Below are 21,246 nucleotides of genomic sequence, written 5' to 3' on the forward strand. Positions count from 1 at the left end.
TCCTTACTTTTCTCCTCTGTATTAGAAATCCTGCCTATTCTCCTCTGTATTAGAAATCCTGCCTATTCTCCTCTGTATTAGAAATCCTGCCTATTCTCCTCTGTATTAGAAATTATGCCTATTTTCCTATGTATTAGAAATCCTGCCTATTCTCTACTGTATTAGAAATCCTGCCTATTCTCTACTGTATTAGGAATCCTGCCTATTCTCCTCTGTATTAGAAATCCTGCCTATTCTCCTCTGTATTAGAAACCTTGCCTATTACAAACTTGGAAAAAAAAAAGTAATTTAAGGATTAAAACGAAAAAGGAAAAAGCAATGTATTCATCAGCCCAACCAATACATCTAGTATAACAAGTCCCTTGAGATGGGGGGGGGGGGTCACTTACTTTGGCCACACTGACCACTTATACAAAATTGCCTTCCCAGGGTCAAGTGTGAAAAGCCTAATAAATAGGGGGTCAATGGAGGATGGACAGTTCAGTAAATACGTCTTTGCACTCGGCTTCTTCATTGTTTTAGAGAAGTAAAGTCAAATGGACGTCAATGTCAGGCTGCCGTACGAGCTTACAGACTGATACGCCGTATCTCATCCACGTCTCGGACACATGATGGATTAGATACAGTTCACATGTAAATGGAGGCTCTAAGGAAAGAGGCCCGATGTGTATTGCTTCATGCGAATCCCAATTCTATAAACAGGAAGAGGAGAACTGTAAGTCTGTAAACCTATGTACATGATCATTTCCTGCAATACACAACTACTTCGCCTTATGTCTGTGGCCCCGCAGCTCAGCCAAGGGCCCTACATGGAGCAGATGGGCATCATCCATAAGGAATCCATCAGGACTTATGAACCCGCAAACTGTCAACCTGCACCACAGGCTAAAAAAGCTATAAAAAAATATAGCTATAGCTAACAAACAAATATTTGCTATAGCTAAAAAAAAAATATTTGCTATAGCTAAAAAAAAAATATTTGCTATAGCTAAAAAAAAAAAGCTATAAAAAGTTTCTAGAAAATTTTAATTAAGACAAATAAAAAATATTCTGGTCTTTTAGGCAAGTATTAGGCCAGTTTGGCAAATATTTTTTTTCCCCGTTGGGAAGAGGAATATTTAATAACTTTTAACATAGTAATCCCATAAAAGACAACATACAGAACTATCATTCCTAAGTGAAGTCCTCATTTAATTTTGTGCTTTTTTTGTTGTTGTTGTTGTTATTTTTGCATTTGAAAACCTGACCTATAGCCAGTATGGATGTTTAATCCGGCAGTCATACTTTATTGACCGTCATATTGCTGCAAAAAGTTAGGATATGGCCCCTTATGGTGAACTTACAGTATGCGGTCAAACTGCGCCCATCGTTGGTGGCCGAGGGCCGCATCATTTTTGTTGGTGAAACTGCCGCATTACTTGCAAAATCGTGACGCCATTGTCTGCAGACGGGACGAACATGTCGTAGTAACGGCAGGGAACTCTCGCATTTTTAACATTTCCTCATTTAAAGGGGTATTCCGGCTTATCCCCTATCCAAAGGGGTCCCGCCGCTGAGGACCCCCGCGATCTCAGTGCAGCCCCCGGCATTCTGTGCCGGACGCTGCCTCTGAGATGGGGATGTGACGTCACGCTACGTCCCTCCATTCATGTCTATGGGAGGGGGCGTGGCATCTGCCACGCCCCCTCCCATAGACATGAATGGAGGGGGCGTGGCAAAGAATGCCAGGGGCTGAATGTATTATTGCAGCGGGACCCCTGCAATAATACATGTTATCCTCTATCCTTTGGAGAGGGGATAAGATGTATAAAGCCGGAATACCCCTTGAAACCCTAATACGATATTACAGGAATATTACCATCTAAGGAAGTTATCTTCTAGGTGAATTGTTCTCTAGAATGAGAGGAGTGCACCACGCATGTGCAGCCAGTGCTCCATTCATTCTCTATGGGTCTTTTAAACATTGCCGAACACTGAGCTTGGCAATGCTAGGAAGCCACATAGAGAATGGATGGAGCACTGGCCGTGCATGCACAGTGCATTTCTTTCATTCCGGAGACAATTTTCTCCCCGTTCCTATGATTGAAGTATTTTCCTAGCAGACGGGCTCCCACCAATCAGCTTGTCCCCTATTCTGTGGATAGAGATAACGTGTGAAAAAACATCCATCCAGTGTAGCGTAACTTTAGGCTCATCAATAGAGCTTTTTTCTCATTGTAGTAGTTTATGGTCCTATTGTAGTGGTCTATGGTCCTATTGTAGTGGTCTATGGTCATATTGTAGTGGTCTATGGTCATATTGTAGTGGTCTATGGTCATATTGTAGTGGTCTATGGTCATATTGTAGTGGTCTATGGTCATATTGTAGTGGTCTATGGTCATATTGTAGTAGTCTATGGTCACATTGTAGTCGTCTATGGTCATATTGTAGTGGTCTATGGTCACATTGTAGTGGTCTATGGTCGTATTGTAGTGGTCTATGGTCATATTGTAGTAGTCTATGGTCATATTGTAGTAGTCTATGGTCATATTGTAGTAGTCTATGGTCATATTGTAGTGGTCTATGGTCATATTGTAGTGGTCTATGGTCATATTGTAGTGGTCTATGGTCATATTGTAGTAGTCTATGGTCATATTGTAGTAGTCTATGGTCATATTGTAGTAGTCTATGGTCATATTGTAGTGGTCTATGGTCATATTGTAGTAGTCTATGGTCATATTGTAGTGGTCTATGGTCATATTGTAGTAGTCTATGGTCATATTGTAGTAGTCTATGGTCATATTGTAGTGGTCTATGGTCATATTGTAGTGGTCTATGGTCATATTGTAGTAGTCTATGGTCATATTGTAGTGGTCTATGGTCATATTGTAGTGGTCTATGGTCATATTGTAGTAGTCTATGGTCATATTGTAGTGGTCTATGGTCATATTGTAGTAGTCTATGGTCATATTGTAGTAGTCTATGGTCACATTGTAGTCGTCTATGGTCATATTGTAGTGGTGTATGGTCACATTGTAGTGGTCTATGGTCGTATTGTAGTGGTCTATGGTCATATTGTAGTAGCCTATGGTCATATTGTAGTGGTCTATGGTCATATTGTAGTGGTCTATGGTCATATTGTAGTGGTCTATGGTCATATTGTAGTGGTCTATGGTCATATTGTAGTAGTCTATGGTCATATTGTAGTAGTCTATGGTCATATTGTAGTGGTCTATGGTCACATTGTAGTCGTCTATGGTCATATTGTAGTAGTCTATGGTCATATTGTAGTGGTCTATGGTCATATTGTAGTGGTCTATGGTCATATTGCAGTGGTCTGTGGTCACATTGTAGTGGTCTATGGTCATATTGTAGTGGTCTATGGTCATATTGCAGTGGTCTGTGGTCACATTGTAGTGGTCTATGGTCATATTGTAGTCGTCTATGGTCATATTGTAGTCGTTTTTGGTCATATTGGAGTCGTCTATGGTCATTTACATTCAGTTCAGTAGAACCACAGGAGGTGATGTAAATGGCCGTACACAGACTGTCCTCCGGATCGCGCAATTTCAGACGAGCAACTTATATAATGTATAGGGGCCTCCTGACTCTTCTAGGGGCCTCCTGAGGGCAGTTGTTGTATTTCAACAAGCATGATCATTCCTTTCTTAGGGATATAAGCTGCCTTGAATTATTTCTGGCAGCGGCTTTCTCCCCTCTGCTGAACAAGTTATCCTAAAATGTATAATCAGTTATAGGTAGATCTGCTGTACTGGAGTCGATGGAAGCTCTGCAGCATAATTAACAAAAAAATTGTAGAAAAAAAATTCAACTTTTTGTTTTCTCTATTTTATTTTCATTTGTTTAGATATTTTAGTTTTTTTGTTATAAATCACATTTGTATAAATTATTGTTACAATCAATCAGAATCGTCCACATTTGTAGCTGTCTGTATTGTCACAAAGCGATACAATAAATGCCTCCAAGTGATACTTTCAAAAAGATCACATGACACAAGAAGAGGCTCATGTCTAAACAAAACCAGGGGAAAGGTCATGTTCTCCTTTCTGGGAAAATTCAGACACAAAAAGAGCATGCAAACAAAACTTTCTTCTCACATGGCTTCCTCATTTAGTCTTACAACATAAATAAATAAAATAAATACATAAATAAATACATAAACAAAAATAGAAAAGCGCTTTGGGAAATTTTATAAAAACTAAAGTTGGGCAGACTAGTTGCCCCATCTACTAGTCAGGTCCATTGTGAAAGGACACTGTAATACGTCACTGAATAAAGGGGTTTATCCCGGAATAGAAAAACAGATAATTTCTACCAAAAACAGCACCACCCCTGTCCTCAGGTTGTGTGTGGTATTACAGCTTGGCTCCGTTCACTTCAGTGAAACTGAATTGCAATAATGCAAACATCCTGAGGACAGTGGTGGTGCTGTTTTTGAATGGGGCGTGACTGCTAATCTCAGACACTGTACAGGGGTTACTAGGGGTTATCCCAAGATTAAAAGTTATTATTACCTAACCACAGGAGAGAGGATAACTAACAGATTGCTGGGGGTCCAATGGCTGGAACCCCCAATCAATCATCAGAATAGAGATCAATTGTCCTCCCAGTGAATGGAGTACCAGCCCGTACACCTGTTCAATGTCTTGTTAACACAAATAGCTAATCAGCCAATGGCAGCAACTCAATGCATTTCGGCATGTAGATGTGGTCAAGACAACTTACTGAAGTTAAGTGTGATGTCATCATGTCTATAAGGAGAACTGTGTGATGTCATCATGTCTATATGGAGGAACTGTGTGATGTCATCATGTCCATATGGAAGAACTGTGTGATGTCATCATGTCCATATGGAGGAACTGTGTGATGTCATCATGTCCATATGGAAGAACTGTGTGATGTCATCATGTCCATATGGAGGAACTGTGTGATGTCATCATGTCTATATGGAAGAACTGTGTGATGTCATCATGTCCATATGGAGGAACTGTGTGATGTCATCATGTCCATATGGAAGAACTGTGTGATGTCATCATGTCCATATGGAGGAACTGTGTGATGTCATCATGTCTATATGGAAGAACTGTGTGATGTCATCATGTCCATATGGAATAACTGTGTGATGTCATCATGTCCATATAGAGGAACTGAGTGATGTCATCATGTCCATATAAGAGAACTGTGTGATGTCATCATGTCCATATGGAGGAACTGTGTGATGTCATCATGTCCATATGGAGGAACTGAGTGATGTCATCATGTCCATATGGAAGAACTGTGTGATGTCATCACATCCATATGGAAGAACTGTGTGATGTCATCATGTCCATATGGAGCAACTGTGTGATGTCATCATGTCCATATGGATGAACTGTGTGATGTCATCATGTCCATATGGAGGAACTGTGTGATGTCATCATGTCCATATGGAGGAACTGTGTGATGTCATCATGTCCATATGGAGGAACTGTGTGATGTCATCATGTCCATATAGAGGAACTGTGTAATGTCATCATGTCCATATGGAAGAACTGTGTGATGTCATCATGTCCATATGGAGGAACTGTGTGATGTCATCATGTCCATATGAAGGAACTGTGTGATGTCATCATGTCTATATGGAAGAACTGAGTGATGTCATCATGTCCGTATGGAGGAACTGTGTGATGTCATCATGTCCATATGGAGGAACTGTGTGATGTCATCATGTCCATATAGAGGAACTGTGTGATGTCATCATGTCCATATGGAGGAACTGTGTGATGTCATCATGTCCATATGGAAGAACTGTGTGATGTCATCTCCATATGGGGGAACTGTGTGATGTCATCATGTCCATATGGAGGAACTGTCTGATGTCATCATGTCCATATGGAGGAACTGTGTGATGTCATCATGTCCATATGGAGAACTGTGTGATGTCATGTCCATATGGGGGAACTGTGTGATGTCATCATGTCCATATGGAAGAACTGTGTGATGTCATCATATCCATATGGAGGAACTGTGTGATGTCATCATGTCCATATAGAGGAACTGTGTGATGTCATCATGTCCATATGGGGGAACTGTGTGATGTCATCATGTCTATATGGAGGAACTGTGTGATGTCATCATGTCCATATGGAATAACTGTGTGATGTCATCATGTCTATATGGAGGAACTGTGTGATGTCATCATATCTAAATGGAAGAACTGTGTGATGTCATCATGTCTATATGGAGGGACTGTGTGATGTCATCATGTCCATATGGAGAACTGTGTGATGTCATCATATCCATATGGAGGAACTGTGTGATGTCATCATGTCCATATGGAGGAACTGTGTGATGTCATCATGTCCATATGGAGGAACTGTGTGATGTCATCATGTCCATATGGAGGAACTGTGTGATGTCATCATGTATATATGGAGGCCATGAAGAATAAATAAAGTGGCAAGGATTTCATCTGAAATTAATATTATATCCCCAGACCATCTAGTTTTTGGGTAAAACATTCCTTGGTTTGGAACAAATATGGTGGAGAACTGGCACTAAATGCTGTGCTTGACAAAGGGGTTAATGTTAAATATTACAAATGTGATTAAAATAGTAAAATAAAAAAATAATAATGCAAATGTAATAAAATCTACGAAAGGGAAAAAACATGAAAACAAGTATTTGTCACCAGAGGGGTCATTCCATTGCCACCACATGCATTACCACATACACATATGGTCTCCTATCCCAAAAACATAACGTACATTACAGACGAGTCCAAGATGGCATCTCCACCAACAAATAACAGCTGTCGCTTCTGATTCATATTTCTCTTCATACTGAATTACTCAGCGCACCTGCTGCGCGCCTCTGTTAGGACACAGACCGGGGGCTATTTCTGTCCTCATGGTTCCTATCTGCCACCTGTCCTTTAAAGAGTAGATGGCGCACTGGAGTATACTAACAGACGTGACATATAACAAGGGTCGGGTTCACGCGGGGCACAGGGGTCAACGTGTGCCAACTACAGTGACCGGCTTACAAGCTCATGGAAAAGCCTCTTTAAGAAAATCATCCGTTACTACAGGTCATGTTTGTTTACTGGATGGAACAGTAAGAAGAACAGTAAAACGTAATAAAATGAAAAACCCCAAAAGGAAGTGAAAATCTAGCACAGAAAAATCTGGAACTGGTAATACATATGAACCGCTTTATGTTCTTGTATTACAGTTTCTCTTCCTATGTTCCACAAAGTTTCACAAAGTATGTGAATATCTACAATTCATTCCCCCCCCCCCCCCCGATGAAGTCACCTTAACAGGTGACAGAAACATGTTGGGAGTGCCAGGTCTGTGTCACGCTTTTTGAAGATTTATAGCGTGGTATGACCCAAATATCATTTATATGTTGACTTGCAGTTTTGTTGCCCGGACCCAGTATCGTTGATGAGGGTTCAGATTTAAAGGGGTACTCCGCTGCTCAACATTTGGAACAAACTGTTCCGAATGCTGGAGCCGGCGCCGAGAGCTCGTGACATCATAGCCCCGCCTGAGTCAGGACAAGCAAAACTGACTTCACAACAATGCTGCAAGTCAACCTCCTAACAATAATTTTGGGCGTACCACATATAAATCTCCAAATAAGCAGGACACAGACCTGTACTACCGACGTGTTTCTATCACCTAATATACAGTAACTCTACCCCCCCTCACCATAGACTTGCATTGAGGGGGCGTGGCCGTGATTAAGGTCACTGCATGGATCTGACGTGTTTCTGCCACCAGTGACCTCAATCATAGACCATGCGGGGTGAAGGCTTGTGACATCACGGCCACGCCCCCTCAATGCAAGTTTATACTAAACTTGCATTGAGGGGGCGTAGTCGTGATGTCACGAGGTGGGGGCGTGGCTGTGACATCACAAGCTTCCGGCGCTGCACCTGACGCTCTAAAACAAACGCCGGGTGCCGCAGGGAGATGGCAGGGGATAAGATGTCTAGGGGTGGAGTACCCCTTTAACTTAATGACATTAGTTCTTAGAATGTTCAGTCTTCTGGGCAGTCGGCACTGTGGATTGTCTTCTTGTGGGCAATGGGTTAGTGATGGTATCTGAGAAACATCTTGAGAAGTTCCCTCCAGAGTAGACAATGGCGCAGCTGTCTGTCCTCCCCTATGGATGGACTTTACAAAGCAGCTCATGAAAGAATCCATTGTAAGGCGTCCGGGAGATACACTTAGATCTGCTGACTGCACGGAATCCAGCAACAGCTGCTCTATTCAGCCAACGTTTTGTGTCTGCGCCAGCCCAGATAGCCGTGTATTTTGTGTGTGTGCGTACACGAGAACGACGACCACGAATATGCGTCTACGAGTGTGAAAAGCGAAGGCGCTCGACTACACGCCTGCACAGGAGCAAGGACCAGGATGTTTACATGCGGAGTTCCTTTACAATTTCCCCATTCACCGGAGATCAAACCCTTCACTTTTGGCACAATTAAGGTTAGATCTTGCTTGTTTTTCGCTCAGGCTCTTTTCTCTTCGTGCCAAGTGTCGCATTTCACAGTAATAAATGTCCTGCCAAAATGTGCTGCGAGTTGGTCCGTACAGGAAACAACTGTGATGGCAGGAATACCACAGGGACTCTGGTGCGCTCTCTAAAAAAGATCTACGAAGGGTTAGAAATAACAGCCTGGCATTAAAGGGGTACTCAGCCTTAAAACAACTTATCCCCTATCCAAAGGGATAAGATGTCTAATCGCAGGGGGACCTACCACTAGGAACCCCTATAATCTCCGGCGGCGTCTGGACCACAGAAGCATAGAGCTTCCGCGTTCTTGATGTCACGCCACGCCCCCTCCATTCATGTCTATCGGAGGGAGCGTGACAGCTAGTACATAGCCGTCACGCCTCCTCCCATAGACGTGAATGGAGGGGGCGTGTCGGCAGGCATTGCCAGTCATCGGGCACGGAGCGGAGTTCGCTCCGTGCACCGAATGGCAGGGGTGCAGCAGTGGAGACCTCGGCGGGACCCCCGCGACCTAACATTTTATCCCCTATCCAAAGATGTTTACAGCAGAGTACCCCTTTAAAGGAGTACTCCGGTGGAAAACCTTTTTTTTTTTTTTAAATGAACTGGTGCCAGAAAGTTAAACAGATTTGTAAATGACTTCTATTAAAAAAAATCTTAATCCTTTCAGTACTTTTTAGCAGCTGTATGCTACAGAGGAAATTCTTTTCTTTTTGAATTTCTTTTTTTATCTTGTCCACAGTGCTCTCTGCTGACACCTGATGCCCGTATCAGGAACTGTCCAGAGCAGGAGAAAACCCCCATAGCAAACCTATGCTGCTCTGGACAGTTCCTGACACGGACAGAGGTGTCAGCAGGGAGCACTGTGGACAAGACAAAAAAAAGAAATTCAAAAAGAAAATAATTTTCCACCGGAGTACCCCTTTAAGTAATCCTAAATGTCAAGGACATCACAACATTGTTTTTAAAACCTAGCAACAAAAGGTCATTTCCCACTGCTGCCAATGCTCTCTGTTGCCACCTCTGGACAGTTCCTGACACCGGCAGAGGTGTCAGCAGAGAGCACTGTGGTCAGACAGAAAAGAGCTACACAACTTCCTCTGGAGCATACAGCAGCTGATAAGTACTTGAAGGATTAAGATTTTTAAATCAAAGTAATTTTCAAATCTGTATAAACTTTCTGGCACCAGTGGATTTAAAAAAAAAAAAATGTTTTCCACCGGAGTACGCCTTTAAGAAGCAACTATTATGTCAGGGAGGAACATTGGCCACCATCTAAGAGCCTCGGAGAACGAGAAGATACCTATGTTCCTGCAGGAAGTCTTTCAATGGGGTTGGGCAGACAGAAAAGAAAAAAAGAAAAATAAAAAAATTAATTAATTAAAAAAAAAGGTGGAAAGAAGGTTTTTTCCCCTTGAAAACGAAAACACCCCCCAAAAATGAATAAAACGACCTGAAAAGACCTGTTAATCTATCTAAACGGACCTATTAAAATAGAAGTAGGAAGTATAAGCAGGACTTAAAGCCTAGACTAAGGTATTAGATGGCCCGAGCGCCGATTTCGTAGATTGCACAGATCGAGCACCATGCAAGGTCAGAATGATCAGCGGATGAACGAGCGTTCAGCTGATCATCACCTTAATACACAGGGCGATATTGTTTAGATGAACCAATCGGAACCGGTGCCCATGTAACCCAGTGTTTCCCAACCAGGGTGTTTCCGTCTGTTGCAAAACGACAACTCCCACCATGCCCGGACAGCCAACGGCTGTCCGGGCATTGTGGGAGTCGTCGTTTTGCAACAGCCGGAGACATGCTGGTTGGGAAACACTGGGTTAAATGGGCACTGTCACTGGGTTAAATGAACACCGGAGCCCCTACTGCGAAATCGTGCTAAAAACACTACACAATGAAACCAAAATGTGAAGACAGCCGCGAGAGCCTTTACACGGCCCAAGTATTGTACAGGCAGGGTTGCCCAAATGATGGGTGGATTGTTCATACCGCATTCTACTTCCCAAATTTGACAGCCACACATCCCATTATTACGTGATTGAGATATGTAGCCAAGGAACAAGGTTTTTTATATATTGTTTTTACCAACCAATGGTATTGACCTGGTGGGCCAATATTAGCCCAGTGTAATGGGGCCAAACACTTCTCAAAACCTGCCAGGATTGGCCTTCAACTCATCTGTTTGATTTCAACAATACTGACCCTTCTGTTCTCAGGGGATATGGAGCTCTATCACACATAAACCAGGGCCGGATCTGCCTATAGGCCAAATAGGCAGCCGCCTAGAGCACGCTCTTGATTGGGGGTGCAGCTCTGCCCACTGCAACAAGGTTAGCCAGCATCCAAAGCACCTGCCCATCAAGCAAAACCCACCTGTACTATAATAATCAGGATTTATTAGCCTGCTGGGGGAGCTCAGTGCCACCTCCAAGGCAGACGGGGCGATCACTAAGGTAAGGTCCGTCCAACATCCCGACACCATGCACGTCTCAATACGTCGGAAGGAGCCAATGGGCAGGGTCAAGGGGAAACAAAATAAGCTTTCGCCTAGGGTGGCATAAATCCTTGCACCAGGGCTGACATAACATTTTTAGGTAGGTTTCCCCAGTGGAGTGCTATTGGCCTTTGAAGCTCCACACACTGGTAACTGTGAATTCAAGTAGAGAAAACAGACATGGCCGCACATCTACATATTGTATTTTCATCTGATTGCTTCTCTGCATAAATTCAAAAACTAATAGGTTGTTAGTATACATTTTGATCAAAAGGTACAAGCCCACTCGCCACGTCAAGGCCACCCATTTAGAGTGGGTCCCTAACGTCCCTAGCATAAATATATACTTAGCAGGTAGCTACACAATGCCCTTTCATTTCTGGCAACCTCCCAGTCTGACTGGGAGCACATGGCGAGTGAGCTTTTACACCTTGTTCACACTGGTGTGGTGCTGTGCCACGTCCATTGCGTCCATCTCTGTTGGTAGGTGCGACCCAGGGACTGGTTTGAGTGGCATTGGGGCCGCTCTGCTAGTGGGTCGTTCCCCCTGTGGGCACTGGTGTTGCGGCGGTGGTCACCACCCAGTGCTACACCATTTTATGCTAGGGACGTTAGGGACCCACTCTAAATAGGTGGCCTTGACGTGGCGAGTGGGCTTGTACCTTTTCATCAAAAATGTATACTGACAACCTGTTAGTTTTTGAATTTAGAAATTAGATCAAAATACAAAATGTAGATGTGCGACCATGTCTGGTTTCTCTACTTGAATTCACACTGGTAACTGTGATATTGTCAAGTAGATCTCTTACCCCTTTGCCTAGTTCTCAGAAAAGTAAGAAGTAGCTACCGGGAGAGACTTTCTCCCTATTCAGAACCCATGCACAATTGGTCATATGGAAGACATGGAGAAACAGCTGTCGCCAAACAAGTGTTCGGCCGTCAGCTCTCTGAAACATATGGTCAACTTAAGCAGTAACTTCTGAGACATCATTTTTCCAGTAAGATAAAGAGAACCTAAACCTGCATTCGTACATAACACCTCCCTTTTTTTGGGTCACAAAACTTCTTGCTTTCCATTGGAGTCAATGGAAATTTTACACAATTTCACATGTATTTTTCAAGTATACTCTGATGCAATTTCCAAGTAGGAATGTGCATGAAAACCATGTATAATATACAAAACTGTGGCATAAAGACCTATTTTTATTTATTTTTTTACACATCTTCTGAATAGACATAAAAAAATGGTCTGTGCTAATTAACCCCTAGCTTGTAAGCAGACGGCCTGACTTTTAGCTCTGCACTTAGCGTTCTGCCTCGGACATCTAGTGTGGCCTTCTCATTCTTTTGTTTGCGAGACTCTTTTTTCACTCGGGTTACTAAAGACCCAGTGTGGATTCTCTGTTTCAGGCAATGAGGGAAAGTATGAAGAAACAAAAATAAACTCTTCTGGTTTATCGGGGATCGGATGAAGTGCGCTGCCAGTACGCTCCCGGCCGCAGCGCAGTTGGGAAGGCATCAAACATCTGTTAGCCATAAAAGGTGTCATTATCACATCCCATTTGCCAATTTGCTGTGAACAAACTATTTTGTAAGGCCTGTTTGCCAAGGCTTGAAGGCCGCGTTACAGTGCGTGTGTGTGATTTCTGTCACGTATGGCCATAGTGTATGGAGTAGAGAGCCAGGTAACTGAAAGGAGAGGTGCACCATAAGATCACAGTATATTTTCCATTATTTATGTTGAATACCCATAGATTGCTTCGGACAAAGCCTGGTGCAAGGACTTTTGCCACCCTAGGGGAAAGCTAATTTTGCCACCCTTCAACCTCATCCATTGGCTCTTCTCTATGCATGGAGGCGCGCGCGATGTCAGGATAGTGATCACCCTTGTCTGCCTTGGTGGTGGTACTGCGCTCCTCCATCAGGCTGAAAATACAGATTATATAGTTCGGATGGGTGGGGGTTTTGCTTGATGGGCAGGTGCTTCAGATGCTGGCTAACACTATTGCAATGGGCAGAGCGGCACCCCCATCAAGAGGATGCTCTAGGCAGTTGCCTATTTTTCCTATAGGCAGAGCCGGCCATGGCTTTGGCTACGTAATGTCCCACAGACTGGATGTACACAAACAGTAATACACTAGAGAAATACATTATGAGAAGAAGAACTGCAGCTGCTTCAAGAAAACTACACACTCCTTAAAATTTCTTACACGTTCCATACAAGACATGCAGGGTTATGCCCCCAGGAATTTGTAGAAGATAACATTGTACATGTTTAACATCTACATATATCATATACATAAAAAAAATGTCAAGATTTGCTCACCTTGCAGAATCCTTTCGGCTATCAATGCTGTCTCCTCGTCTCTTGCCCCCATCTTTACCATACTCAGAATCTTGCATAAAGAGCTCGATGGGAGCATTGACCCCCTCGCTACTCGTGCTCCCCCGATGAGAGATCCGCTCTTGGCTGGCAAGCGAGCAGAGGCTCGGCTGAGAAGCGCGTTTCACAGCTTGTAATTTGGCCAAGGGCACAATGTCGCATTGCTGGGGCCTGTGCCACACTGTCTGGTGGCTCAACGCGTTGTAATAGTAAAAACGTCCGCTCTGCTGATCGTACAGTTCCCACCACTGGTTCTCATCAGATTGTCGCACGCTCACATCCGGAGGGGGCTCCCAACCACATTCCCCTGTGGTCAGGTTTACGTACATCCGCTCATGGGAGCGTGGCTCAATAATCTCCACCCAGTCCGACCTGCAAAAACAAAAAGAAAACTTATAAATGAAGCAGGTGATCGTGGTTTTCGATATTGGTACCAATACCGGTAACGGTTGGTACCGATTTTATAATTGAGCATTGTAACCAAATAATGGGCAACCAGACATTGCTTTGGATTAAAAACTAGGTTGATTGCAATGGGTAAGGGTGTCCATACACAAGTGATTTTAGATGGGTATAAAGGCAGATTAAGACCACTGGATACCAACTGTTGGCAGCAACCATGGCCGATTTGTTGAGTTGACAATATGATGGGTTGGTTGGTGGTTAGAAAGTTGTTTATAACAATTGAGAGACCGGATCCAGTGGCCATATCCAACTATTGTGGCCTCATAAACATTGACTGCTTTAGCTCAGACAAATATAGGTTAGTATGTAGTCAACTATGCTTCCAATGAGAAGTATGGTGCTCATAATGACAACCTTTTCAGACCAACTATTAACCAGAAACCATACATACCATTCAGAACAAGGTCAACTGGAATAATGGACCCAATGGGTCTTTAGTGGCTAAACAAACACTCCAAACGCACTTTAGACCCAAGCTAGTTAAACTTGCTGATTTTGGCAGGATCAGCCGATACTCTGTGAACGGGGGCCTCCGGACTCTCCCATAAGAAGATACTGGGGGGAGAGAGGAGTTTGGATCTCAACTGCCCAACCCATGTTCTGAGAGAGGCAAGTCACCACTAGAGGTGTTCAACTGCAGCTTTACCCTATTCTCTCCATTGACTACCATCCTAAATGTTTATGTAAACTGGGAGGTCGGGAGAGTTAGCAGTCAGCCGAATGACTCTTCTGTCGACAATTTTTTAAAATGTGCAGCCACCTGAAGGGATTGCGTATTATTCACCTTTTAGACTCAAGCAAGGACATGGAATCTACAGGTGGAATCAGGAACCAACAAATTGGTAGACGAATGGGTATTATTGCTCAGGCACAGAGTGGTGGTGGTGGGGGGGATGGTTCCTAAAATGCCTGGCAAGTGTTGTCAAAGTCAGGGGCATTTAGCAGACGTTGTTCTTTAAAGGGAAACTGGCAGCTGGATCACCCGCACTAAACCCAGTACACAAGGTTATAGTGCGGGTGAACTGGATTAAAATCATGTATTGCTCACCCGGATCGGCGCTGCTGATCCGTGTGAGTAATACACGATTTTAATCTGGTTTACCCGCACTATAACCCTATGTATTGGGTTTAATGCGTGCGAACCAGCTGTCAGTTTCTTTTTAAAAGACGAAGTAATACTGGCTAATACATGTGACCAACATCTAGAGCGTCACAAGGCAGGAGAAGATCCGCGGCTGAAGGGAGCATACCAGGAGCATCTTAGGGGGGGCTGGCAGAGTATTAGGGGGTGTTCACACTGCGGAATCTCCGTCCCTTTGTTAAATTAAATGTGCAACATTAGCTGACACGTTAGATTAACGTTTGCCGAAACTGCCATTTTTGGCAGGATCAGCTAACCATCTAATGTACATGGTGGCCAACTCTACCAAAGTCTCCTCCCGACATCAATGTTGGGAGTTCAACATCCCGATCCTTTTGTACTTAGGATTTGCTCCCTCACCCCATCCAGAATACATGCACGTGAGTGGAAATTCGGAGATGTTAGCCGAACATTCATTTGGCCGATAGTTATCTAAAATACTGGCATAGATTTTAGGTAGAACATGTACCAAATGTGGTGAGAGGCCTGTACTTTGCAATCATTTTGGTGAAATAAATGCCAGTCTAAGTAAATTGCCCCTTAAATGGAACCTGTCATCACTTTCATGCTGCTCGAACCACAAGTCATCAGGGTGGTCCAGGGAGGCTTCACCCTGCCCCACTGGCCATAGGTATCTTCCTATACCTAATTGTGAAGAAACCTATCAATCAAGACTGTTGGGATGGGAAAATGCTGCTGAAGACCACCCAACAACTTCTGGTTTAGGCTACATGAATATAATGACCGGTTTAGGCAAGGCTGGTGCAAGGATTTTTGCCACCCTAGGCAAAAGCTAATTTTACCGCCCTTGACCTGGCCCATTGGCTCTGCCCTTTGACACGCCCCATCTTTCTACTCAGGTGACACTCTGTAGCAAACCTCCTCCTCACGGATGTATGGAGGCACACACAATGTCAGGACCTGCCTGTCTGGTCTTGAGGTGGCACTGAGTTCCTCCAGCAGGCTGAAGAATGCAGATTATAATGGTACTGGGTGGTGCTGGCTGGGCGGGTGCTTCGGATGAGCAGGGGGTTCTTTAGATGCTGGCTGGCTACTGCCTTTCTTGCAGCGGGCAGAGCGGCACCCCCATCAAGAGGGCGCTCTAGGCGGCTGCCTATTTTGCCTATATGGAGAACCGGAACCTGGATTTAGGTGTTTTGTTGTCGTCCCCCATCCTGACACCTAGCGCCTGGCATAATGCCTTGCCAGTCCAAGTTGGTCACAGTCTTTTGGTAGAGTGTTGGCACATAAACCTGACTAATATTGGCGGGAAAAATTACTCTACTATTATTCTACTAAAATAAATGGATAGTAGGGTAGCCCCTTAGAGCTAGACACATGCTATCCTTTTATTTTGTCTACTGCCCTTTGGACTCTCATCACGCGCGTTACCTCTCAAGCACAGACGGCACCGGAGATGGTGTTTGCTCAATTCGTTCATCATTAACTACGATTTCACTCAGGGTCTCCAAACAAACATGAACCCCGACCTTTACTTTCTCTTACCCTGGTTACAACCGGACTAAATGCATCTTTGCACCTGCAATTTCATTTCATAATATCGGTGAATTACGACCAATATGCCGATTTTATCAGTATCCCCAAATACAGATTTATACGAGGGCTTCCCAGCCACACACAGCTTCATATGCGTAGTAGCTTGAACATGGCCACCGACACACCACCGATCATACCTTCTTTTCTGGTCTCAGATTTTACTGCAGCAATGTTGCAAGTAATCACATGTGACACAAAATATTAGTAATATAAGTGAACCAGGCCTTCACTGCCTTAGCATTCGGAACATTTTGTTCCGAACGCTGGGTGCGTGGTGCAGGGGTCGTGACATCATGGCCACACCTCTTGTGATGGCACGCCACGCCCCCTCAATGCAAGTCTATGGGAGGGGGCGTGGAACGCCCCCTCCCATAGACTTGCATTGAGGGGGCGTGGTGTGACATCACGAGGGGCGTTCTGAACGCTAGGTGCGCGCTGCAGGGGTTGTGATGACATGGCCATGCCCCTCATGACATCAAGCCTCGCCCCCTCAATGCAAGTCTATGGGGGGGGGCATGGCAGCCACCCAGCGCACAAAATGTTTCAAACGCTGGGACAGTGGAGTACTCCTTTAAAGGGGTACTGCAACCAAAATGATAAGTAGCTGATCCCAAAAGGGATAAGTAGCTGATCACAGGGGGAGTCTGACCACTGGGACCCCACACGATCTCCGGAACGGGACCCGGCTATGAGGGAGAAGTGTGTGTGCGGTAGACGGCACACGCTCCATTCATTACTATGTGAGCTCCAAAGAGACCCGAGTCCAGCACTCTGCGCTCCCATAGAAATAAATGGAGCGTGTTCCGTCCAGTGGTAGACGACACGCGCTGCTCACAGAGTGGGGGGGGGTTCCAGCAGTCAGACCCTTTGCGATCATGCGTATAGGAAACAAGTAAATTTTGGCTGCAATACCCCTTTAAACCAGATGGAACCGTACGCACATACGGTTCAGTACGGCTCCCATTGACTCCCATGTTGAAAAAAAAAAAAGACGTATACGGTTTCCATATGGTTTTTCACCCGGACCGAAAACCATGGTAGGCTACGATTTTGGGTACGGGAAAAAAACTGACAAAACTGTACAAGATGCAAAACGGACACAACCAGATGCATTGTTTGGCGTACGGTTTTCAATGGAGAGTCAATGCATACGGTTTTCAATACGGTTCCGTGCGGTTTTCACATTGAAAACGTATACGGGAACTGTATTGCAAAAATGTTGGTGTGAACCCAGCCTTAGCAATAACGTAAATTATTATAGCTTCATTTCTTTAGAGCCGATTTAATAAAACAAGAAAGGGCTGTCAAAATAGCGTTATTTCAAGCCGTTTCGGCACTCTTTGAAGCTTTAAATATCTACAAGTATCACTTTGCAATTGTGCGCAAGTTATTACCAAGTTAATGGCTATGCCATCAAAAATAGCTCGGCGGTCTATTATTTCTAGAAATACTTTATGTGGTTTGTTTTCTGGTCAAGACTCATACGAGCCGCCAAAGAAAATACAACAATTATGCAAAATATTAAAAAGCCTCATCTGGATTTAACTTTAGCGCGTGAATTCCAAAAACATTGAGACGTTCAATTCTGGCTTTATTAGAAATCTCTGGAAGGCCTGCCATATGTATAAATATTGCTATACATTGGTCGTTAGATGTGGGATTAGATGTTCGTTCACTATCGTCAAGTATTTAACACTCACGCCATCTGGCAGAACTGTTTAAAGGATTTATTGCTTTTACGCCTTCTATTTCGGTATGGATGGGCATTTAACTCTTTCACTTCTGATTTTGAGATATTGGGAGTGTTCTTTTTCCTCCGATAGACCTCTATGGGGGAGATTTATCCAAACCTGTCCAGGAGAAAAGTTGCCGAGTTGGCCGTAGCAACCAATCAGATCGCTTCTTTCATTTTGCAGAGGCCTTGTTAAAAATGAAAGAAGCGATCTGATTGGTTGCTATGGGCAACTGGGAAATTTGAAAAACATAGGAGAAAAAAACGTTTATACCTATTACACAACTATTTTGGGGAAAAACAACAACACAAAAATTGCATCGTGGAGGACGGTCAGGCAAGAATTATACATAGAGTTAAAAAATACTTGAAAAACTGCACCATTGAGCCATATGGAATGGGAAATGTAAAAGGTGCCCATACATCTTAAGACTTAAATGTAGACCTATCCACTGCCGGAGGGTTCGGCCCGATTGTCTTATCTATACAACCCTTTTGTTCTGGGAGGGATAAGCTGGCATCAATTTTCTGGCAGCAGCTTACCCCTCTCCAAAAAGAACTTGTTAAAGGGGTACTCCACTCCTAGACATCTTATCCCCCATCTGCCGCTGGGGACCCCCGCGATCTCGGCTGTGGCACCCCAAACATCCGGTGCACGGAGCAAACTTCGCTCCGTGCCAGATGACTGGCAGTGGGGGGGCAGAGGCTTGTGACGTCACGGCCATGCCCCCTCAATGCAAGTCTAAGGGAGGGGGTGTGACGCCTTTCATGCCCCCTCCCATAGACTTGCATTGAGGGGATGTGACTGTGATGCCATGAGCGGGCTGTGACTGTGACGTCACGAGCCTCCGGCACTGCACCCGACGCTCTAAACGAACGTTGGGTGCAGTAGGGAGATTGCGGGGGTCTCCAGCGGCGGGACCCCATGATCAGACATGTTATCCCCTATCCTTTGGATAAGGGATAAGATGTCTAGGGGTGGAGTACCTCTTTACTGTTCAGCAGTGCCAAAAGCACATGTATGGGGGGGATCGTGAGAGATAACTGTTGGCTGAAGGATGTTCAGCCCTAAATTTTTTATTGTGTAGGGACAGCTTAAAGGATCTACACTGCTTCTGCTGGATTTAATTTTTGCATTAACAAAAAAAACTCAATAATAACCCCCCCCCCTGGTCCCACACTACAGGCATCACCACCAACTTAGACATATAAGGTCAGTGACTCTGTGTTTGTTACATATACTACAGCCATGGGAATCATGGGTTCGAAACTGAAAAGGGGAACTTCTCAAGAGGGATTTTCCAGGGGAAAACTTTTATTTGAGAAATCCCCCCCCTCCCCCAGTGGCCAGTACAAATGTACCCGGTCCCTGGTCCTCCGCCCTTTTTTCTTCCTTCTGATGATAAACCAACCCTACGGAAACTGCACAACTACCCGCCAAAGCACTGACTCAGAAGCACCAACAGCGGGAAGAAGCGAAGAGGACCAGTGACTGGCCGCCATTGGATGGGTTATTTTTTTTTTTTAATTTCTCTCTTATGTGACACCTGGACCATCTCGTTGGGGACACTCTGGATGCCAGGAATGGCCTCACTGGCAACAATGGGATTGGTTCTGGCATCAGTTTCCCTCTGGGATATTTCTACTTCCCCCGAAAAAAACTTTACAGGATCACCTGATATACAGCGGATTCAAAAAGTCGTCACACCCTATCCCTAGGGGTCTGAATACTTAAGTCAATGTTAATTTTTTTGTTTTTCCTTTTCAATCAATTAGCAAAAATTTGTAAAAGTTCTGTTATCACTTTCTCTTTATGGGACATAGAGGACAGAATGATGGAGGAAAATGTCATTTTCCATTTTTGTTAGGCTGCAGCCAAACAAAGTGTGAAGAAAGTGAAAGTGTCTGAAGACTTTTGTAATGCAATGTACAGGAAGGGGGGCTTAAAGGGGTATTCCGGCCATAGACATCTTATCCCCTATCCAAAAAATAGAGGATAAGAGGTCTGATCGTGAAGGGCCCACCGCTGGGAACCCCCGCGATCTCTGTGCAGCACCTGGAATTCTATGCCGGGCTGCTGCTCCAGTCTCGGAAACCTCTGTGTTTCCTGGGACTGGAGACGTGACGACACGCCCCCTCAATTTATGTCTATGGGAGGGGGCATGACGGCTGTCATGCCCCCTCCCATAGACATGAATAGTGGGGGTGTGGTGTGACGTCACATCTCCAGTCCCGGAAACACAGAGGTTTCCGAGACTGGAGCGGCAGCCTGGCATAGAATGCGGGTGCTGCATGGAGATAGCGGGGGTCCCAGCGGCAGGCCCCCTGCGAATACCCCTTTAATGTATCTACATTCAAAGTCAACTTTTATCAGTGATTTCAATCCCAGCCTGCCCCCTCCATGACACCTGCTATGTTCTTTCTCCTAGACCAGTGGTCCCTAACTCAGTCCTCAAGGTTCTCCAACATTCTGGGCTTTATCATTTACTCCATGGGAATAGAACAAGAGAAAATGTAAACCCTGGAGAACTGGTTTAAGGACCTCTGCATTTACTAAAGGCTTGGAGAGCCAGGGTCAATATAATAAGATGATTAGGGATGAGCAAATCCAATCTGACTAATCCGAATTCGTTACAAATACGAATCGCTTAATTAAACTCCATTTAGTGCGATCCAGGCTCCAGGGCATCTAAAATGGCGGATCCACATGTGAGAACATGGGACAAGGAATTCTAGGAAGGCGGGAACAAGGATCGGCGGGATGACCCTGAATCACATGCAGCCTATGAGCAGCCAGCCACCCCTGTGATGTCACAACCCTATATAATCGGCAGCCATCTTGCGGCCAGTCACATCAGCGTTCTATTACAGAGAGAGGGGGACAGAGAGCAGTGTGCGTGGCACAGAAAAGCTTTTTTACAGCAGTGTTTCACCTCAAGCCCAAATCCAGC

General features: G+C 44.5%; 1 protein-coding gene across 1 annotated transcript in view; it reads right to left on the reverse strand.

Moving 5' to 3' along the window:
• The window catches only part of LOC130296461 (rho GTPase-activating protein 39-like), a 121,472-nt gene that overhangs the window by 76,161 nt on the left and 24,065 nt on the right, over nucleotides 1–21,246 (reverse strand). The window contains exon 2 of the mRNA XM_056548000.1: nucleotides 13,344–13,772. Coding sequence (XP_056403975.1) covers nucleotides 13,344–13,772 — 429 coding nt within the window. The remainder of the gene's footprint in view (nucleotides 1–13,343; nucleotides 13,773–21,246) is intronic.

The sequence above is a fragment of the Hyla sarda genome, chromosome 12 (assembly GCF_029499605.1).
Source record: "Hyla sarda isolate aHylSar1 chromosome 12, aHylSar1.hap1, whole genome shotgun sequence".
Classification (NCBI taxonomy): Eukaryota; Metazoa; Chordata; class Amphibia; order Anura; family Hylidae; genus Hyla; species Hyla sarda.